Source organism: Sus scrofa, chromosome 2 (genome assembly GCF_054392235.1).
Source record: "Sus scrofa isolate SSC_HxYL_T2T_F1_AM1 chromosome 2, Sscrofa_HxYL_maternal_Yorkshire_Landrace_v2.0, whole genome shotgun sequence".
In the NCBI taxonomy this organism is placed as follows: Eukaryota; Metazoa; Chordata; class Mammalia; order Artiodactyla; family Suidae; genus Sus; species Sus scrofa.
The window spans coordinates 100,367,823-100,391,156 of record NC_139384.1 but is presented as its reverse complement, the minus strand read 5'-3'; the positions used below and the strand labels follow the sequence as shown (position 1 = coordinate 100,391,156).

General features: G+C 39.7%; 1 protein-coding gene across 3 annotated transcripts in view; it reads left to right on the top strand.

The window, feature by feature from the left end:
• The first annotated feature begins 4,539 nt into the window (after nt 1-4,539).
• ACOT12 (acyl-CoA thioesterase 12) overlaps nt 4,540-23,334 on the top strand; it is a 50,051-nt gene continuing 31,256 nt past the window's right edge. For 2 of the 3 annotated variants that reach the window (XR_014838162.1, XM_003480872.5), the window contains exons 1-4: nt 4,540-4,670; nt 11,927-11,996; nt 19,444-19,504; nt 20,632-20,733. Coding sequence is in view for 2 of the 3 variants with exons in the window: in XM_003480872.5 (XP_003480920.3) it covers nt 4,544-4,670; nt 11,927-11,996; nt 19,444-19,504; nt 20,632-20,733 (360 nt within the window). In the remaining variant the exon portion in view is untranslated. The remainder of the gene's footprint in view (nt 4,671-11,926; nt 11,997-19,443; nt 19,505-20,631; nt 20,734-23,334) is intronic. The other variant, XM_021084505.2, reaches the window with a different exon arrangement.

Genomic DNA, 23,334 nt, shown 5'->3' with positions numbered 1-23,334 from the left:
CTGAGACAATAGCCAAACTATCGTGTCTGAATCCTGGCTTTACTATTTCCTAGTTCCTGTGTGGGCTACAGTTTCTTCATCTATGAAATGGGAATTATAATAGTCACCACCCTTCACAGGGCTGTGTAGCATGTTATGAGTGGCTCAGATAGTTTCCCCGGAGAATTCTATCAAATGTTTAAAGAACACCAAATCTAAACAATTTCTTTGGAATATACAGGAACACTTCCCAATTCACTTTATGACTCTGATACCAAAACCAAAGAGAGGAAAGAAAGAAAGAATGGAAGAAAGGAAGGAAGAGGATTACAGACCCAGACCAATATCTCTCAAAAATATAGATGTAAAAATCTTTAACAGAATATTAGAAGATAGAATTCAGCAACATTTAAACAAAATTATACCCCATGACTTAAGAGGGATTTATTCCAGAGATGCAAGACTGGCTCCATATTTGAAAGCAATCCCTGTACTCCGCCTACTGTTGAGCAGCGGCAGCCAGGGAACTCCATTGAGCAGTTCCTGAGATAAAGCCGGGGCCAAGCAAATCCCAGTAACTGGAAAAACTGGACACTATACACTTGGCTTTTGTTCAAACAAAATAAAGTGCTACACTGCATATGCATTAGGTGACACCTGGCTTATACCCATGATGCCTGTCTGTTTGCAAGCTGGGGCCACTGGAGGCATAGGAACAAACGGAAAAGGTTGGCTTGAGGCTCCAGGTGCCATATGGGACAGTCCAACTTCCCAAGGTCAGCATGATCCCAAGAACAGAAAATAAAGAGAACTTCCAGGCAAGAAGAGAAAGAGAACTTCCAGGCAGGAAGCGGGCATTTGAAATATAAGGAAACCCATTCTGAATTTTTTGCTTAGGAATTCTGTATTTAAGCTTTGAACCACATCCTTATAAATTTGAATTTGAAAATATTGACCTGGCACCTTTCATAACCTCTACCAAAGGTGGAGAAAGAGACTGCTAACTAATACAATTTATCTCTGTATGAAATACTTTGAATGACCAAGCCATCTGCCTGAGATTCACCTTATAAAAAGAAAAGGCTCCCAGCTACCTCTGATGTTCAGAACAATACCGTAGCTCTTGCTGTCTTCCCTGCAGCCCCTACTCACCATTCCAGCTTTTAGCACAAGCTGACAGCACCCTCCCTTCCTACTGAGGCAAAGCTCTGTCTGAGAGCCTACTCCTGCCCTGGAGTCAGCATAAATGCTGAGGAGTTTATGCTGGGGAGCAGCCCTTCGCCAGTGAAGGGTAGGAGTTGGAGGGCAAAAATCCCAGCTTCCATGTCTCTGGAAGGAGTAACACACACTGTTCTTCACAAACATTAATATGCTTATGACTCACCTGGGGATCTTGATAAAATTCAGACTCTGATCTAATGATTCACATCTGGGGTGGGGCCCAGACTCTGCATTTCTGACAAGCTCCCATGTGATGCTGATGCTGATGTTCTGGGGACCATACTTTGACTCTCCTGCAGGTGTTTTCTACAGTTTTCTCCCAAGTAAACCACATGTTCTCAAATTCCTGTTGGGAGTCCACTTCTGGGGGAAGCACTTTTTCTCTTTTATTTCACACTCCTTGTTCTCGGTTTTCTCAGAAACCTGACCACTACTTGCACTGTGACCCAGGGCAAACAAACATCCCATTTCCTCATGTCCAGAATGAGCGGGTTTGACTGTCTAGTTTCCTTCCCACCCCAACATTCTAGAGATGTTCTTATTGTTCTAGTGATCATCACACTTTCCACACTCTTCCTGATCAGTTCTCTTGCTCCTATGCATGACCTTCTAAAATCAAGCTGGCTTCAGAGCCCGCTCATCTTCAAAAGATGTCTCTAAACAGCAATAGAAAATGGAAGCCTTTCCTTCAAACATAATAGCAAAAATCATTGACAGATAAAGGAGAGAGCAAATGTTCACACATGCAGATGACATTTTCATTATGAAAGGGAAAAAGAGGCCATTCAGAAAAATTTAAGGACAGAGAGTTCCCATCGTGGCTCAGTGGTTAACGAATCTGACTAGGAAACATGCGGTTGCGGCTTTGATCCCTGGCCTCGCTCAGTGGGTTAAGGATCCAGTGTTGCCATGAGCTGTAGCGTAGGTCGCAGATGAGGCTCAGATCCTGTGTTGCTATGGCTCTGGTGTAGGCTGGCAGCAACAGCTCTGATTAGACCCCTAGCCTGGGAACCTCCATATGCCGCGGGTGCAGCCCCAGAAAACTCAAAAAGACAAAAAAAAAGAAGTAAGGACAATAGTTTCAAGCAGAGGCTATGAAAATGAAAATTAGTGCAAAACACACAAAAGGTATGAAACCATAATCAAGACATCTAAACAGGAGATAATACATACAAGAAAACACAATAGTGACTTTGTGTAGTGTGTCTGCCTTTTGAGCAACATTCCCAGGCATACATATACAGATGCACGCTATCCCCTCTAGATAATCACTTTCAAAGGCTACCAACTATATACCATACACATGATATTACCACTTCAGTCACCATTTTAACCCAAAACAACATATGCTTGACTTCCAATAACTTAACAAATTTTCTAATATATTAATAAATTCATACATGTAACCATTAGTGATTGCTGTGTAACAAACCCCAATTCCAGTGACACACAACAAAAAGCAGCTAACGCCTCATTCACGAGTCTGCACGTCTGCTAGATGGTTCAGCTTCAGGCTGTGAATCTGCAGATTGACTGGAATGTCTCTGCAATATGTGATTTTAGCCTGGTATCCGGACGCTGATGGGGCACTGATGGAGGCAATGCATCTTCTTACTGCAGAGGGCAGATGTTGCTGAGAACAGATGTGGTACCTCAAAGGTCTAGGCTCAAACTGGTATACTCTACCTCCCCACACCCCATTCCAAAGCAAGTCACAGAGTCAACCCCAACATCAGTAAGTGCCTCCCATGGAGTCATCAGCACCTGGAGTGAATAGTTGCTGAACAATAAACTCTAAAAGCATATGTCTGAGTCACTTTGCTGTACAGAAGAAATTGGCACAACACTGTATATCAACTATACTCTAATAAATTAAAAAAAAAAAAAAACTCGAGGCTTTTTCCAAAGAAGAGTGCCAAAAGTGACATGAGTAATAACCCTGTCATTGAAATCAGCATATAACTATATTAGGGGACCCTCCTGGAAGCAGAGGTTTCAATTTGTTGAATAAAGTCATCGTTATGCATTTTATAAAAGCCAAAGTTCTTACTTGCCTAACTGAATGCATCTGATTCTTATTTATGCTGGATATGAGATGGAAACCTACCCGCAGAGGACACTGAAAAACTAACAAGTCCATGTTAACATCATTCCTCTCATTTATATATATAATTTTTATATTTAAAAATATATCTTAAAAGGAGAAGCAAAATTACCAGAAGCACAGGGATGAAAAAGCAGCACCGAATTGTTGGAGTCAGTTAAACTCTGTGGTAACTCAGGAGCTCTGGGTTCAAGCCAGGTGATCTATGACCTTAGCTGAACCTTTTGCATCAGCTGCCTGCCTGACACAATGCTTCACATCTCCAGGCTTCCATTTCCTCACCCATCAATGCCCTCCCAGATGAAGCCAGCCCTAACAATATGACATCTATGGCTCTATAATATGCTGGAGGTTTTCTGATGTCACTGTTTCCTTCATGGGAACTAGTCACTGATTTTAGTTCTGGAAAATGTTACAGCTTTTATGTGCTAAAGGTTGACAATGAAAATTCTCATTTAATGTTCTAGGTTCTGCCTCTCATAAAGAAGAAATTCTCTTGGGATTTGTTGGGCTCATTTGTAATGAAGTGATAGTTTCTAATTGTCAACTCTCTAAATTAAAGCCAAAAGTTTGCCTTCCTTTGTTTGGTGACTCTGATGGGTCTGCAAACATCAGTACTTGTTTGTTTGGCAGTGCAGGTAATTTCACAACAAAATGATCAATAATAGAGGAGTTTTTTGGAGCCATTATAATATCCTAAGAGTCAGAAGGTGTATTTTGAACTTGAGTTCTCACCCTACCTGCCAATCAACAGCCTGAAAAAAAGAAGTCACTCCAAAATCAACTTCTAAAACAAAAGGTCTACATTTTCTGGGCAGCATTTAACTAATCAGTTCTTAACTTCCCATTGCTGTCAAGTTCTTCACACAGATGAAAACCTCATTGTGCATTCATTTGGCAAACACCTGTATCACCTTAGCCAGGCACAGGCTATAAATTTCCTACATTATCTCTTTCAATTCTCTGCAAGTCCCTTGAAATAAGTACTGCAACCCAAACTGTTCGCAGTTTTGCCAACTTCGGTCTCCTGGGATTCAGACATAATAAAGCTGTCTTTTGCCTTCCTGGCGATATTCCTGGCGCCTTAAATTTCACCTCCCAGGGCACTGGGCGGGCCAGGCAGCCAGCAGGGCGCGCCATGCGGGCCTGGAAGGCAGCGGCGAGGTGCCCTTTGGAGTGGGGGCGGGCCCGGCGGCGGCCAGGCTCCCTCGCCCGGGGGCTTCGCACTCTTGCCCAGTCATGGAGCTGCCCACACCCGGCGAGGTGCGCATGAGCCAGGCCATCCAGCCCGCACACACCAACTCCCGCGGTGAGCTGAGCGCCGGGCAACTTCTCAAGTGGATCGACGCCACCGCCTGCCTGGCGGGTAGGGAAGCTGGAGGGGGAGTGCCGCGCGAGGGGGACCCTGGGTGCTAGGGCTCCGGAATGGGGGAGCACCGGAGGGAGTCGGGTGTGTATTGGGGTGGTGTCCAGGAAGGCAGGGAGTCCCTGAGAACTGGAAGAAGGCTGGGATGTGAGGGATGCGGGATAGCGGAGGGGGTATCTGGGATGCGGAGTTCGGGATGCGGAAAGATCTGGGACGGCCGGGATGAGGAAAGACCTGGGACGGCCGGGATGAGGGATGACGCTCCGCAGTGCGGATCCCTGGGGCTCGGTTCTGCGCCACGCCAGGAACCGGGTTCAGTGAGGAGGGAGAAGGGAGGAGAGGAGAATAATTACAGAGTTTTAAGCCCTGTGCAGCTGGGATGTGATGATTGAGATTGTTCATCCTACTCTGGGAATGACCTAGACCAGTAGTTCTAAAACGTTTCAGTCTTAGGACTCCTTTACGCCACTAAATGAGGCTCCTGGAGAGCCTTTATGTGGGTTCTTTTTATCCATATTTACCTATGCAAAATTTTTTTAAATAACCATTTGAAAAGAACAAAAACCCATTACATATTTTCATTGAAAAGTAACTGTATTTTCAATAAGAATAAAAACATACTTAGAGAAGTGGTATTGGTTTATATTATTGCAAATATATTTAATGCCTAGTTTAATACATCACCTCGTTTCATATCTGCTTTCATTCAGTTTGTTGCCTTCCACATCCTCATGTAGTCTCTGCAAAGGACCTTTGCACCTGCTTCTTTTTTTTTTTTTAATGTATGTATGTATGTATGTATGCATGCATGCATCTATTTATTACAGACTCTCCTTGCAGTGTATGGAAGTTCCCAGGCTAAAGGTCAAATCAGAGCTGCAGCTGCCAGCCTACACCACAGCCATAGCAATTCCGCACTGAGCTGTGTCTGCAGTCTACACCACAGCTCACAGTAACACCAAGTCCTTAACCCAATGAGCAGGGCCAGGGATTGAACCCATATCCCCATGGATACATTACTGCTGAGTCACAACGGGAACTCCTGCAGGTGCTTTTCTTTTTGCCTTTACCCTCTTCTCATGGCCCTTTCAGGGCATTCCGTTTCCATTTAAATATCATTTCTGCAGAGCAGTCTTTCCTAACCATCTGCTTTATGCCTGTGCCCTTTCATCACTTTTATCACAACACCCTTTCTGACTTCCTTCACACCACTTAGCACAATCTGTAATTATTTTTGTATTAATATTTCAACTTTTATTTCTTGCCTGGCCAATTAGCATGTAAACTAAAGCTAGGTCTCTATTGCTTGGTTGGCACTAAATAAAAACCTTCTGATTTTATGTATGGATAGTTAGATGGATGGGTCCAGAACTTGGAATCTCATTTCTAAAAGGAAGCTAGGCTTTGCATAAGGCACTTAATAGAGTCGGCAAATGTACATATTAAGTCAAATAACTTTAAGATAAAATGTTAGAGCTGGAAAGAGCTTAAGATCATGTATTCCCAGGACTCTTATTTTACAGAAGATAAAAATAAAGCTCAGCTGATTACAAAACCCTGCTTTCCTCAATGAATGCTCATAGTTTCTAATCCACTATGTGTTAACCACCCATAAAACTGTCATATATCTGATGCCAATCTGTTTGTTTTCTGTTTGTTGATAGGTCTGTTTGGTTTCTGCCTTAACAGTTTTTATCAGGATTTGAGGTCGCTTATAACAACATAATAATGGAGATATGAATATAAAATTAATTCGCATGTAGGAGAAAAAAATATAGAAATTATTGTTGCTAATAATGATGATGCCTATTGCCAAGGCAACTAAATTCATTATGTGAATGTTTAAGTGATTCTGTAAAGTTACCTCACTTCGTGCTTCTCTCCTATAATGTAGAAACCATTGGCCATCCTGCAATTATCATAAAAATTTCTATGGTTTTTACATCTTTGGAAGCTCTGACCATAGAATGAGTCAGGAGATAACCAATTACTCTGGACCTTAATAGTTGTATTACTAATAATACAATGTTAAAAAGAGACCTTTATGATAAAGCTGGTTTGGAGACATGGTTAATGCCTGTGTTAAACACTCCATCGTAAGAAAAGCCGCCACATAAGCACAGGACATTATTTAGCCAAAAGTGTAACTGAATCTTTGACTGAGAAGTGCTCCAACATGGTGGGTTTTTTTATGCAATTGGACTAATACAAAAACTTTTTTTTTCTGGCATTTTCCCAACCAGAGTTCTATATTGAGAGGAACTGATCCTACCTTTAGAGGAACAGAGTTTTATAGTGTGAGTTTAACTAAAAAACTTAATTAAAAATAAAAAAACCAGTACTCTTCAGAGGATCATATAAGAACCCACAGTTGCTAGAACATATCACTCACAGTGGCTAGGCTCCAATTCAAAATTACTCGATATTCAAAGAAACAGAAAACACGACCCATTCTTAAGAGAAAAGACAGTGAGTGGAGACCAATCCCGAGATGACGCGAATGCTGGAATTAAGTTAAGCTTCAAGGATTTTAAAGCAGCTATCATGACTTTGCTCAAGAATATAATGAAAAATAGACAACAGCTCTCAGCAGAGGAGTAGAAACTATAAAATAATAACGCAATGGAAATACCTGAACTGAAAATAACAGTATCTAAATTAAAAATTCACAAGATAGGATTAACCAAAGAATGGAGGTGACAGACTAAAGAGTTAGTAAACATAAAGATGGAGCAATAGAAATTATCCACTCTGAAGAAAAGAAGGGAAATAATAAAAAGTAAAGTGTCTGAGATTTATGAGAAAAAATGACAAAAAGGTATAACATACCTTTTATAACTAGAGTCCCATAGATAAGAGAAAGTATGGAGCAAAAAAAAAAAACAAGAAATAACGGCTGAAAATTTCCAAAATATGGTAAAAGATATATTTACATATTCAAAAAGGTCATAGGGAGTACCTGTTGTGGCTCAGCAGGTTACGAACCCGGCTAGTATCCATGACGATACAGGCTGGATCCCTGGCCTCACTCAGTGAGTGAAAGGATCCCGCATTGCCATGAGCTGTGGTGTAGGTTGCAGACATGGCTCAGATCCCATTGTTGTGGCTGTGGCATAGGCCGGCTGCTACAGCACTGATTTGACCCCTAGCCTGGGAACTTTCATGTGCCATAAGTATACCTAAACAGCAAAAAAAAAAAAAAAAAAAAAAAATCATAGATCACAAAGCAAAATTAATACAAAGAAAATCACATTTAGGCACATCATAGTCAAACTCTAGAGAAAATCTTGAAAGAAATACATTATACAATATATAGGAAAACAAGGATTAGGATTAGAATAAGCCAATGACCATACGTGGAAAGATGCTCAACATCACTAGTTATTAGAGAAATGCAAGTCAAAACTACCATGAGGTATCACCTCAAACCAGTCAGAATGGGCATCGTCTGTTGTCTACAAACTAATAAACACTGGATAGGGTGTGGAAGAAAGGGAACTCTCCTACAGTGTTGGTGGGAATGGACTATTGACAATCGTATGGAGGTTCCTTTAAAAACTAAACACAGAACTACCATATGATCCAGAAATCCCACTCCTGGACATATATCCAGAAAAAAAAAAACCTATAATCAGAAAAGATACATGCATCCCAATGTTCATTACAGCATTATTTACAATAGCCAAGACATGGAGGCAACCTAAATGCCCATCAATAGAAGAATGTATAAAGAAGATGTAGAACATATATATGGTGGAATATTATTAAGCCATAATAAAGAATGAAATAATGCCATTTGCAGCAACATGTGTGACCAGAGACTATCGTACTGAGTGAAGTAAGTCAGAGAAAGACAAATATCATGTGATATCACTTATACGTGGACTCTAATAATAATGATACAAAATAACACTAATAAAACAGAAAAAAATTCAGATTTCAAAACCAATCTTATGTTTACTATAGGTGAAACTACTGTGGGGAGAGAGGAATTGGGAGGATGGGAATAACATGTGCACACTGGCTGTATAAAATAGATGATTAACTAGAACCTACCGTATAGCAAAAGAAAATCTACTCAATAGTTTGTAATAACCTATATAGGAAAAAAGAATGGATATATTTATATGTATACCTGATCCATTTTGCTGTACATCTGAAACTTATACAACATTGTAAGTCAACTATATTCCAATAAAATTTTTTTAAAAAAATTAGCCACTGACCTCATCAGAAACACTGGAGGCCAGAAGATAGTGAAATAATATCTTTAATACTAAATATAAAAGTTACCAACCAAGAGCTTCAAGGCCCTGCGCCTGGTCTATCCTCGACCTTCCCTTCAGCCGTATCTTACTCACTCTCCTTGCTTTTTGCATTTTAGCCACAAAAACTTTCATCAGGACCTGTGCAGTCACTGTGCCTTCTGCCCAGCATGCCCTCCCTCCTCTGCACCCTCCTTCACAACACACATCTCTTTCACTCCTTCTCATCCTTCAGATGTCAGTTCAAGCATCCCCTCCACATGGAAGCCTTCGCTGACATCCCACTTGCTGTGGTTCCTCAGTTACAGACCCTCACAAATTCCATGTTTTCTTCAGAGCACATAACTCATTTTGTTATTATGTATTCATTTAATAATCTCTGGCTCTTCCACCAGACTCCGTAAGAATGGGGATAGTGGCTGTTCTGTATTTCCGGCACCTCACAGAGAGGCTGACATAGCACAAGTGTTCAGCCAACATGAGTTAAAAGAAGGAATGGACAACAGCACCACCATTTTTGTCAATCGTCATACCTGGATTACATGCACTTGGCTACTGTTCCTCAGCTTCTCTCAGTTTCCTCAAGGAATCAGAAACAGCTTTAGGGTTTCTCCGCTTTTAATGGCATACCGCATGAAGGACAATCAAAACCAAGAGCCAGAACAAGTTGGTCATAGTCAATTCACATCCGTCATACTTGTAAAAAGAAAAGAACCACGTGTAAAAATTGTGGCCCTCGGTTGGCTCTCCATGGCTTTCTTTTTTCTCTTTTAATTTAATGGCCCTTGAAAATATATGATGTAAATCACGGCTACTGAGCCCCTGAAGCCCATGTTCAGCCACGCACTTCTCTAGGGAGGATTCCTTGGTTGGTCTTTTCTTTTCCCAGAGTTCCTATTGCTTTTACAGACAAAAATCACTATTTAGAACAATGTATTTGATCTTTCAAAGCTTGAATTTCCTCATTTGTAAAATGGAACTGATACTACTATCAACCTCATATAATTGATATGCACAAATACTTAACTTAGTGCCAGACCATACTTAATAGATGATAATTATTATGACTGTTTCTTTGTGATGCCTAATGCAATCTATTATCGTGCTATATATATGCATAGAAGACACCCAATACATACATTAAAAATTTAGTCTTTTATCAATTTTTGCACTTTAGTTATTTAAAGCATTCAAAATTGGTAATTCATGTTGGTATACATTGTAACACTTTATTAATAAGAGTAGTTTAATAAATTCAACATCTTATTCCCTCATGTCAGGTAACTAGAATGAATATCTAGTAAGTACTCATTACTCAACTTTTTATAGCATATATTGGTAAGCATTTAAGTTCTCTAGAAAACTTAAACCCTAAAAGGGCACTATTGGAGTTCCCGTCATGGCACAGCGGAAACAAATTCGACTAGGTACCATGAGGTTGTGGCTTTGATCCCTGACCTCGCTCAGTGCGTTAAGGATCTGGCATTGCTGAGAGCTGTGGTGTAGGTCGAAGACGTGGCTCGGATCTGGCATTGCTGTGGCACTGGAGTAGGCGGGCGGCTACAGCTCTGATTAGACCCCTAGTCTGGGACCCTCCATATGCCAAGGGCGTGGCCCTCAAAAAGACAAAAAAAAAAAAAAGATAAAAGGGCACTGTTGATGGTTAGAGTAGACTCATTAACAGATAGGACTAATTCAGCTCAGTATCTGGAAATCAATGGGAACTGAATAAATACTTGATACACTGAATTAAATTGAGCCCAATATGAGAATTACTGGAGTCTGATACTTTTATGCTTATTTCCTCTCACTGCATTTATATCTGGGAAGCCCATTCTCCCCCCTCCATCACTCACACAAAGAGTTCTGCTGTGGTTAGTTTTCTGGTAACTCAGTTTATATTGAGTGTATATCTGGAAGAACAGTTAATCCAACTAGTTAAACCAGAATGTTCAATATTCTATAGAATTAGCTCCTAAGAATGTTACATACTTGCTCTCTGGAATATTTTCTCACATCTCTTTACCTGGGACCATCAGTTAATATATATTGCAGTTTAAGGAATCCACTACATACAAAGAATACAAATTCAGTATAGTTCACCATCTCTTTCTTTTTCATAATGTGGCACCAGGAGTGAAGTCTCCAAAATTAAAGTGGAGTTTACATTTCTTTGTGCATTCTGTTGGGGTCTGTTGCAATTTTAATTGACTATTCCTTCAAGTCAAATTCTAGAAAACACACATGTCAAATTTTTCCTAAAGAGAATAAATTTCATATTTTTACATAAAGTAAAACCAACAATCAAAAAAAAATCTCAACAAATTAAACATAGACAGGGAAAATGTAAATAACTGCAGCTCCTCCCTAATCTCTCCCACCATACTCAATACTTTTCCTCCTCCAACATAATTAATGCATAGTGAATTTTGTGTGAATTTGGTAATAATAAATAATAAATACTTATTAAATGCCTATATGCCGATCTATATTTCTCTGATGCTCAGACAAGTTTCTCTCTGGTTTGGGGTATGACTTTGGGGTCTTCCATATCGTTCAGTGTTTACACTGGTTAAATGGTTTAAATGTATTCATAACACTGGTTATGTGGGATAATAAATACAGCTTTGGGGCCTTGTTTTTAAAACAAAAGAAGGGTAAGTTACTAACAAAATATTTAAAGCTGGCATCGACTTACTAAAGTTGCTATTTAAATAACTCGATATGCTGGATATTGGTGTTGAATTTCAAATCAAAGATAGTACAAGTTAAAACTTAAGAGAAAGTACAGTAATTTCCATACAGTAGAAAAAATATACTGAGCTGAGCAAAGAACTCAGTCAGTTCTTCCAGAAGTGCGGGCACAGCTGTCCTATATTGAATGAGAAGATGAATTACTAGAGTAAATTCTCTTGTTTTATTCCTTTTCTCACGTGCTGAAATATTTAAGCATAACCACTAATGCAGCCCATATTTACCTGTTTTTTGAAGCTGAAAAGCATGCTGGGGTTTCCTGTGTTACAGCCTCAGTGGATGACATACAATTTGAGGAGACAGCTAGGTAAGTGACATTGCTCTATCAAGCCTTCCAACTCCTGAATGTATATGTTGTGACATATATCTGTGGCACCTTGGTTTACTCATTTGGAGTCAGTGATACAGTTTGTTAATAAAATAAATAACATTCGACCCAATGTAAATCAGAAAAAATATAATTTGCAGGACCTACTTTTAGTAAATACTCTTAACTGTAAATTTACAGTCCTGGAGTTCCCGTCGTGGCGCAGAGGTTAACGAATCCGACTAGGAACCATGAGGTTGCGGGTTCGGTCCCTGCCCTTGCTCAGTGGGTTAAGGATCTGGCGTTGCTGTGAGCTGTGGTGTAGGTTGCAGATGCGGCTTGGATCCAGCGTTGCTGTGGCTCTGGCGTAGGCTGGTGGCTACAGCTCCGATTAGACCCCTAGCCGGGGAACCTCCATATGCCGCGGGAGTGGCCCAAAGAAACAGCAAAAAGCCAAAAAGCCAAAAAAAATTAAAAAATAAATTTACAGTCCTGATTTTGTTGAGAAATAGCTTTTAGCATTAGATGCATTCTGGTATAAGGTAGAGCAGGATTTCTAATAGCTGATTCTTAATGACTCTTCCCTCTACTAGAAGAATAATTAATGCTAATAAGTATCTCTGTGATGGTGAATTCATTATTAGGTTGTTGGGTAAATGCATCTGAGCAGAGACGTTAAATTATAAAAAAAAATTTTGTGCGTGGCTGTGTATATATGTTTTACCATCACTTATTGTAGAAAATCTCAAGGCACACAAATCTTTCAACCACCTATGACAATATTCAACTCATAGACATAGTTGTTTCACCAATATCCCTCCACACTCCCACACACACCTGGATTATATTGAAGCAGATCCTAGATATCACATCTGAATATTTTAGTATATACTTCTAAAAGATAAGAGCTCTTTTAGAAAAAGTAATAACCTAAACACAATACCATTAACAAAAAGTATCATTCCCAATGACCTGAAAAAATGTTTTTTAAACAATTGGTTTATTGAATCGGGACCCAGTATGGCTGATATGACCTTTAACATAATATTTTTCCCTTTCTTCATTTCTCTTGCAATTTAACTTTTAAAGAAACCTGGTCATTTGTCTTACAGATTTTACCACATTTTGTATTTGCTCACTATATCCCTGTTTAACATGTTCTCATATAACATGTTAGGTACATCTAAAAACTGACCTGATAAAAGTTTGAATTTTGGTAAAACCCGTCCCTTTCAAGAACACATAACATCTCCCAATCTTTACATAGAACATTATTTCATTAGATACTGGTAAAATAGTAATATGCTAATTCTACAATTTCTCCACATATTTTCTGAATATTTGTATAGAGAAACCCTTTATCTCACTAATTACTTGATTACTCTGAGCCAAAGTTTGTCCGGGAAAGACAGGCTTAATTCTTTCCCTTTAGTTAGTATCATTATGAGCTCATGGATTTTAACATATTTGATGCATTTCAATTCTGATATGATTATTACTATGGATGTTCAAACTATCCCATCCTCGAGCACTGGGAGCTTCTTTGGTTTGGTTCCTAAGTCCTTTGGACATAACAAAGTTAAAATCTTTAATAACTCCTTTGTTTTCTGCTGTGATAAGCTGGGCTCATCTTTTATGTTTCCTCACACAAATTTAACTTCAGAAAATTTTTCAAAAGAAATGATAAGTCGAGGTCATAATCTAGGCAGGGAAGGTGCTCATTGATACAAGGTTGGTCATTATTTCTATGGCTTTTTAATGGACAGAATTAGGAATTATGTTTTTTGAAGAGTATATGTTAATAACTGTAACAAATTAGGATAATATGGTTTTACTTAATTTCTTTAATTTTATATTCATATCTCTTTTTTTTTCTTTTCTTTTTTTCTTTTTTTCGGGGGGGGGGGCTGCATCCACAGCACATGGAAGTTCCCAGGCTAGGGGTCGAATTGGCGCTACAGTTGCTGGCCTACACCACAGCCATAGCAACACTAGATCTGAGTTGCTCTGACACCTACACCATAGCTCATGTCAACACCCAATCCTTAACCCATGGAGCGAGGCCGGGGATTGAACCCACATCCTCATGGATACTAGTTGGATTCTTTACTGCTGAGCCATGATGGGAACTACGTATCTCTTTTTTTCTTTCTGAACACCCTTGATTCTTACGTAACTTAGAAGAAAACAAAACTTATAAGAAACATAACTTACAAGAAAAAGGAAGAAAGAAGATCATCTGTTTCCAGTCTGGGATAGTTCTCAGGACCATTGGGTAGTTACCACCAGTTTTCAAACCCTAAGTACTCTTGTCCAGTGAGATACCTAGTTCATCTCTACAAGCTTACTGCCTATATTTATCTATGTGGTGTTTATTCATTTACATACAAATAAAATTAAGCTAAGTGAAAGCACATGCATAAAGAAATTACATCTTCAAACCTGACTCCAAAAGACTTTTGATAGGAATTAGAAACATAGATATGGAAAGACCTTTAGCTCTTAGCCCAATCATCTCTTGGTACTGAATAGACACTGAGGCCTAATGCCCAAAGCCAGCCAAAGGTCAGAGGGCACTTAAAGCCTGGATCTTCTTATGCTTAATCCAGTGCTTTTCCCAAGCCACTTCTTCTAACTTTGTGATCAGCAATCTTTATTGAACATCCCTATGCTGGTTTTCATAGGCAGCTACAGTGTTAGTAAAAGAGCCCTTGACATACTAAAGCCTTGAAGATGCAGGTAAAGTTCTGTTGGCTAAGCTCAGATACTAGCTGTGTGATTTTCCATAGAGTAGAAAAAATTGACATGTGTTTGTATCTGAACAAAATTACAGATTAATGAAAATCCAAACTTATTTGAGCATAGATTAAAGCATCATTACTAAATTTAAGAAGGCCAGCAGTCGATTGCAATAAACATCCATTATGAACTTTCCAATCCTAAATTATATGACTTAGATTTAACTAGTAACATCATCTTAAAATGTGGTTTGCCATTTACTCCATTTTGTGTTTGTGGTGTCAGAAGGGATATGAGAACTGCACCACTGAAAAAGGAAAATTGAAAGCTACTTATAGAAATTCATATAATTTGGTTAAAAGCCATAGTAAATATTTTTGAATTCACAAATGTATATTGCATAGACCAAAATTGTGCTCTAGACCCAAAAGAATATACGATTATGGCACAGCTCTGGAGTGTGTGGCACTCAGTCTGGTGAGAAAGTTAGAAAAATACATAGTCATCAGAATGGAAGGAAATGATAGGATGCATGCTTAGGGTGAGATGTAAACTCAGTTCCGGGGGGTGGATAAAAGGTCCATTTTAATTGGAGAATCAATGAGACTTTCATGATGGAGGTAGCATTTAATAAAAGCCTTAAATGAGGTATAGATTTTCATCTGGTGAATAGGAAAAGGTCCTTACAAGATGACATACCTGTATAAGCTAAGCACCAAGGTGGGAAGGAGTGGGGGGTGCTCAGGAAAAGCCTGGTCTGCAGAGATGACGCCCTAGCAGTAGTTTGGAATTGGCTAACAGAAGGCCTTGAATGCCATGCTATGAAATTGATTTTATTTAGTTGGAATTTTAGTCATTCCACTCACCCGACAGTTCAGTATCAGAAGTTTGGTTTGGTGGAGAACCAAGCCGTATGTATTTCCCCTACATTTTAAGGGCAGGGCAGAGTTCACAAGATCCGAAAAGCAGTAAGATGCTTCCCCTCTTCAAAGTCTGACAGGCAGAGAGGGCCAAGATTTTGGTAGCATATGAGAACAAAGTACTAAAGTAGCTTAGAAAAGGGACTCACTCTTCGCCTCATGCTATTACCGTAAACCTCTGCTAGAAACTTGACGAGAGCCAGAAAGTCTGGAAGGAACAAATTTAATGAAAAAAGAAAAATTGGTTTCCGTTTGCATGTGTTAAATGTGGGGATTAAGTTAAACGAGGTAATGTGTGTGGAAGCAGCTAACACTCAGCCTAGTAGAGCCTCCATAACTATTAGCCGAATCTGCTAAAAGAAGTTTGAGAATATGGCTCTGAGTTTCAAGAAAGAAGTTCAGGCTAAAGATATAGACTTGAGGAGTTCCCGTTGTGGCACAGTGGTTAAAGAATCCAACTAAGAACCATGAGTTTACGGATTCGATCCCTGGCCTTGCTCAATGGGTTAATGATCTGCCGTGAGCTGTGGTGTAGGTAGCAGACGTGGCTCAGATCCCGAGCTGCTGTGGCTGTGGTGTAGGCTGGTGGCTACAGCTCTGATTCGACCCCTAGCCTGGGAACTTCCATATACCGTGGGAGTGGCCCAAGAAATGGCAAAAAGACGAAAAAAAAAAAAAAAGATATAGAATTGAGAATCATCTCTATAAAGATGACAGGATGATGGAAGAGAACAAAGTCTTTCTGGAAGAAAGTGAAATGAGAAGAGAACAGAACAAAGAACAGATTTGAGGGGATGGCTACACTTAAGGGATGGATAAAGGAAGGGAAATCAGTGAAGGAAACTGAGAATGAAGAGAGAACAGTGTTTTGGAACCCAAAGGAAGAGATGGTTTCCTGGAGGAAGAAGTTGACAGATTCTCTTAAATGAGAGGAGCCCTTGGATTTAGCTGTTAGGAAGTGACTTTGGAGAGATCAGGAGTAAGATGTGGAGAAAACAGGTAGTTTTGAGTAGCTGAGAAGGGAATGAAAGATGAAACCCCCAAACTGCTGAACCCGAAAAAAATCCTAATTTTTTTTTTGTCTTTTTGTCTTTTTAGGGCTGCCCCCGTGGCATATGGAGGTTCCCAGGCTAGGGGTTGAATCAGAGCTACAGCTGCTGGCCTACACCACAGCCACAGCAACACCAGATCCAAGCCATGTCTACCTACACCATAGCTCAAGGCAATACCAGATCCTTAACCCAGTGAGCGAGGCCAGGGATCAAACCTGCAACCTCCTGATTCCTAGTTGGATGCATTTCCGTTGTGCCACAACAGAAACTCCAAAATCCTAATCTTTGAAGACCCATCTCAAATGTCACCTCTTCTTTTTTTATATATATATTACTCAATGAATTTATTACATTAGTAGTTGTACAATTATCATCACAATCTAATTTTTTAACATTTCCATCCCAAACCGCTAGCATCCCCCCACCCCCCAAGCTCTCTCCTTTGGAAACCATAAGTTTTTCAAATCTGTGAGTCAGTATCTGTTCTTTGCAAAGAAGTTCATTGTGTCCTTTTTTCAAATTCCACATGTCAGTGAAAGCATTCGATGTTGGTATCTCATTGTATGGCTGACTTCACTTAGCACGATAATTTCTAAGTCCATCCATGTTGCTAAAAATGCTGGTATTTCATTCTTTTTAATGGCTGAGTAATATTCCACTGTGTAAATGTACCACATCTTCTTGATTCAATCCTCTGTCGATGGACATTTAGGTTGTTTCCATGTCTTGGCTATTGACAATAGTGCTGCAATGAACATTGGAGTACATGTGTCTTTGCGAGTCATGGTTTTCTCTGGATAGATGCCCAGGAGTGGGATTGCTGGATCAAATGGTAGTTCTATTTTGAGTGTTCTGAGGAATCTCCATACTGTTTTCCACAGTGGTTGCACCAATTGACAATCCCACCAACAGTGTACTAGGGTTCCTTTTTCTCCACACCCTCTCCAGCACTTATTGTTTGTAGACTTTTGGATGATGGCTATTCTGACTTGTGTAAGGTGGTACCTCGTAGTGGCACCTACAGTCGGCTAATCTATGACAAAGGAGGTAAGAATATACAATGGAGAAAAGACAGCCTGTTCAATAAATGGTGCTGGGAAAACTGGACAGCCACAGGGAAAAGCATGAAATTAGAACACTCCCTATACACAAAAATAAACTCAAAATGGATCAAAGACCTAGATATAAGACCAGATACTATAAAACTCTTAGAGGAAAACATAGGCCGAACACTCTCTGACATAAATGACAACAACATCTTCTCAGATCCACCTCAGAGTAATGACAGTAAAAACAAAAATAAACAAATGGGACTTAATTAAACTTCAAAGTTTCTGCACAGCAAAGGAAACCCTAAGCAAAACAAAAAGACAACCCACAGAATGGGAGAAAATCTTTGCAAATGAATCGACTGACAAAGGATTAATCTCCAAAATTTATAAACATCTTCTGCAGCTCAATACCAAAAAAACAACCCCATCAAAAAATGGGCAGATCTAAACATACAATTCTTCAAAGAAGACATACAATGGCCAAAAAACACATGGAAAGATGTTCAACATCACTCACTATTAGAGAAATGCAAATACTACCTCTTCTATGCCTCCTTCCCTGACTTTTCACATTAGTTGCTTCTGGGAGCTTTTGCAATTCTCAATCCTTTCTTCTTTTCGAAAAACTGCATTTCATCTGTCTAGATCCTGGTGTCCCAAGTGAAGACAGATTTCCTTGATGTTCAAAACCTTGTCTTATAAATCACTGTATTCTAAGGTCTTAGTGTAATGCCAGAACTAGTTGTAACTCAGTAAACAATTGTTAAATATATTATGAGTTGGAAAGAGAAAAAGATTATTTTAGGAAGTTGAAATATGGAGGAGAAGAGAAAAAAAATCTTGAGATAGAATATAGTTGAAAGATTTTTTTTAAAGGAAAAGGCTTGACCTTTTTCCACAGACTGATAAGGAGTCAGGAAGGGGCAGAGACTGAGGATGCAAAAAAGCAAAGAGCTGCCTAAGCCAGACCACAGTGCGGGAGAAAAGGTAATGGGGGGATGGATCAAGGACACAGGTAAAGGAAGAGATCTTCCTTCCTCTGAAACAGAAGAGTGAGGAGAAGAATAATGAGAATGTGGTTCAGCTTTGAAGAAGGGAGAAAAATAGAGGAGGTTTATATTGGGTAGACCCTTAGATGACCGAGAGGCCTGAACGCAAAAGCTCTGAAACAGCTTCCGGTTACCGGACCAGAGTTCTAGCAATAACAGGGAGTGAATGGATCATCTATCTAGCAACTCTGAGGGCTCAGGTCAACCTAGGGAAGCAAACATTCAGTTTGATCGCTTGCCTGCTTATATGTTTACCCACGTATTTGTTGACAAACATTTTAAAATGTCAATTGTCTAGGTCTGCATGTGTGTTTGTTTTACCTCCTCTTAAGGAAACAGCTGTGATATGATATAAATGTCTGCTGTAGATTTGGAAGTTCACTTTTACACCACCTTTGCAGAGGCCCTTTTCTGTTAGAAAGAGGTAGTCAGCTAACATAGGTATGGTTTACAATGATTGACATCTGTGTTTTAGCACTGTCTTGTTCTGTTATCATTAACCTGAGTTTTTCATGCAGGAACATTATCAACATGATAAAGTGGAACTGCACATGCATTTAAGTGACTCCTCATCAAATGAAATGAGATTTGCTAGAATTACAGAGGTGGTTTTTTTTGTTTGTTTGTTTTACTAGACTTGGACAAGTTATAACCATCAAAGCGAAAGTTACTAGAGCATTTAGCACAAGCATGGAGGTAAGAGGCTCCTATTTTTTCTTCTGCCTCTTGGTGCTCATTTCTTCATTGTTTATAGAAGGTAGATGAGGAGGCCTGGCATGACTTGGTGTTCATGAGATTCTGAATTTCAGAAGGCCCTTGTCAGGCTCACAGGTAAATAAGGAGCCTGTGTTTCCCTGCTACTAAAATTAAATGTGATGTGATGTGCTCTTTTTACATAGAAGGATACACAGGAAGTAAACATACAAGGAAAAGGCACTCTGGTTTCATAAATTAAGTGAATCATGGATTGTTGATGATTTTTGTACATGACATACTTGGTGAAGATGTAGAAATAGATATTCTTTATCATTGATAACATAGTGCTGAATTAAGATGCCTAAGGTGGCCCACAATTTCCAGAAGGTAGTATTATTTTTCTGAAGTATGTGCCTGAGTTTACTTAACACTTCAGCAGAATGTGATCGTGAGGCCCAGAGTTCAGAGTTCTTCACATGGGGAAACCTAGTCCACTATAATGTGTTACCAGGAAGTGTCTTAGCTACCTCCTGGCCAGTCCTGAAAAATGAAATTCCTGAAAGAGGAAAGCTACAAATAACATGACCGCAAGTAATACTCTGTCCATGTCAACTTGTTTACAAAACTCAGACTAAAGATTTTTAAAAGGTATGGTGCATCTCTCTGATACGCTATAAGGCATTCATTAACATCCTGTTTTCAAAAGTACATTTATTAATAATGGGATTAGAAAATGCTTATCACATAATTTTAAGTTATAATATAAAACTGTAAATACACGGTGATGTACACTTATATACGTGTGTATAATTATTAATCTGAATGATGAGATTACTGGCAATATCTACTCTGATAGTCAGATTCCATTTTTATCATCTATTTTTGTATTTACCAGATTTCCTATGGGAAATATATTTTTTTCTATAATCAGAAAAAAAGATATTTTCCAATTTCATAGAAAAATCATTGAAAGGACTGTATTGTTTGAAAGTAAATTAAAATGCTGATTTCATTTAAAAACCCAAAGAAAATAATGATAGAGTACAGAGATGAATTTTGAATGCTGCAATCTCATCTGTTGTCTGGATGGCTGAAAATTTTTGAATTTATTTTTCTTTTCATTTTAGATCATCATCAAGGTCACAGTACAGGACATGTGCACTGGCACTGAGAAACTTGTTAGTGTGGCTTTCTCTACATTTGTAGCCAAACCAGTTGGAAAAGAAAAGGTAAATTTCCTGTGTGAAGAGATCTCTAGCATGTAATTGAGGGACATATTAACAGAATTATCAGCATCAGAATTACTATGGAAAAAAAAAGACATTTCTTTTTACCATGAGTATGCTTTCCCAAGATTTGTTATTCAACAATATTTATCATAATTTTCACCAATATTTATGCAGTAATATCATTGTACTATAACTAACTTAGAGAAAATGAGAGATGTAGACAATTTGTGAAAGAGGAAAAAGCATTGTGTTTTAAATGATGGGAAAGTTATATCAGTGTCTCAAAAACATTGCTTACTGGTTTAATTCTTTTCTTTTAGCGTCATAGAACTCAAAAGTGAGTTAAAATATTTTTTTAGGAGTTCCTGTCGTGGCGCAGTGGTTAACGAATCCGACTAGGAACCATGAAGTTGCGGGTTCGGTCCCTACCCTTGCTCAGTGGGTTAACGATCCGGCGTTGCCATGAGCTGTGGTGTAGGCTGCAGACGCGGCTCGGATCCAGCGTTGCTGTGGCTCTGGCGTAGGCCAGCGGCTACAGCTCCGATTCGATCCCTAGCCTGGGAACCTCACATGTCGCGGGAGCGGCCCAAAGAAATAGCAAAAGGACAAAAACAAACAAACAAACAAACAAACAAACAAAATATATATATATGTTTTTTTTAAGTAAGAGCTGTTTAGCTAGCAGTTGCATGCTATCTATGGTCCAAACAATTTTTGTACCTGAAGGAAGAATGTCAAAGTTGCTGAGTTACTTAAGTTTAAAAATAAGCTGAAGGGCATATGGGGTAAATACACCCTTAAAATATATATATATATTGGCCTGATGTGGGTGCCCAAATAATTACCTGGCCATTGGCCCAGGAGCAGTGAGGCCCTTGTCTGCTGGGGACTTATTATAATTTCTTGGCTTTTCTTTTTAGGGTGACTAGGAGAAGATCCCCATTTAGTCTGAGCATTTTTATTTATGTATTTCTTTGCTTTTTAGGGCCACACCCACAGCATATGGAGGTTCCCAGGCTAGGGGTCAAATCGGAGCTACAGGTGCCAGCTACACCGCAGCCACAACAACGTGGGATCCGAGCTGCGTCTGCAACCTACACCACAGCTCATGGCAACACCAGATCCTTAACCCACTGAGTGAGGCCAGGGATCAAATCCGCATCCTCGTGGATCCTAGTCAGGTTCATTACTGCTGAGCCACCACGGGAACTACCTAGTCTGACCATTTTTAAATGTAATAATTCAATTTAGAACTTAACTCTTTCACTCCAAGAATCACCCAGAGGTGACCACAGTGGCTTCTCCTAGTTCCATTTTGAAGCAACGAGTAGTTTTCCCTCTGCCAAAGTGTTCTTCCTCACAGTGCCTCCAACTTCAGATCCAGATGGGGCAAAGCAATGTTTTCACTGCACCCAACAGAAGTGACAGAGAACCACACTCACCAGCTACTCCTCACCCGGGCCAGGAGGCACCGTGGTGCCTGGGTGGCAGGTGTTCCTGCAGAGTTTTGTACCCTGGGACACTTCTTCCACTCTACTCAATATTAAACAGGCCACAAGGCAAATTCACATTGCCTAAGCTGAAGCTCATATCACCTATTATAGTCAACTGAATATATCACTTGTTATATTACAAAAATGCAAATTTCTGGTCTGTATCTCAGGCCTACTGAATTAGAATCACTAGGACAGGAGCTGAGAATCTGTACTTTGACAAAGCACCCTAGGGATCCTCTGGTCACTAACATCATTGAGACACTGAGATAGGTCTTGCCAATCATTTTGTTTTTCCTGGAATCCCCCGCCCCCGCATCTCCAAACTTTTGAGAATGAGAGAATATGGGGTGGGTGCAGAGTTCTCATATCTGAGTGCAAGTGACAGAAAGGATTCTACAGCACCCTCCAAGCCACTCCTTCACTTGGAGGAGAAAATGAGAACCACCGCTCTCCCCTCCAGCTTCAGGCCTCTTGCTTCAACTTCATGACTCATGGAATAAGAACAGGGGTGGGTGCAGAGTTCTCATATCTGAGTGCAAGTGACAGAAAGGATTCTACAGCACCCTCCAAGCCACTCCTTCACTTGGAGGAGAAAATGAGAACCACCGCTCTCCCCTCCAGCTTCAGGCCTCTTGCTTCAACTTCATGACTCATGGAATAAGAACAGAACAGCCACACTTTTCATCCAGTTTCTACTGAGTCTAAAAAACTGTTTTCTGACTGTGATTCTGGGAAAGCAGACACCTTAAGTGCTGCTGTAATTGGCTGGCTGAGATAATCTTTATTGTAAGGCTCCTTTCCAAACAAACTTATTTTCTAGTTGGTAACATTCTTATTCAGTAGCACATCATGAAGAGAGCCATGAAAAATCAGTAGTTTGGTTTGAACCAACAGGCCTGCCTGGATCCCTGTCCAAAGTGAATTTATTCTCAGATGAGCTGGGCAATGATTAACTAGGTCTAGTTCAACAACGGCACAGGCCAGATCACAGAAGGCCGCATAAGACTCCATAGGGTATGCTCCTGCACGGCCTTACTGAAGCTAAAGGAGAGGACACAGAAAACATCAAAGAGCTTCGAGACTTCCAGCCACAGCTCTTAGGGTC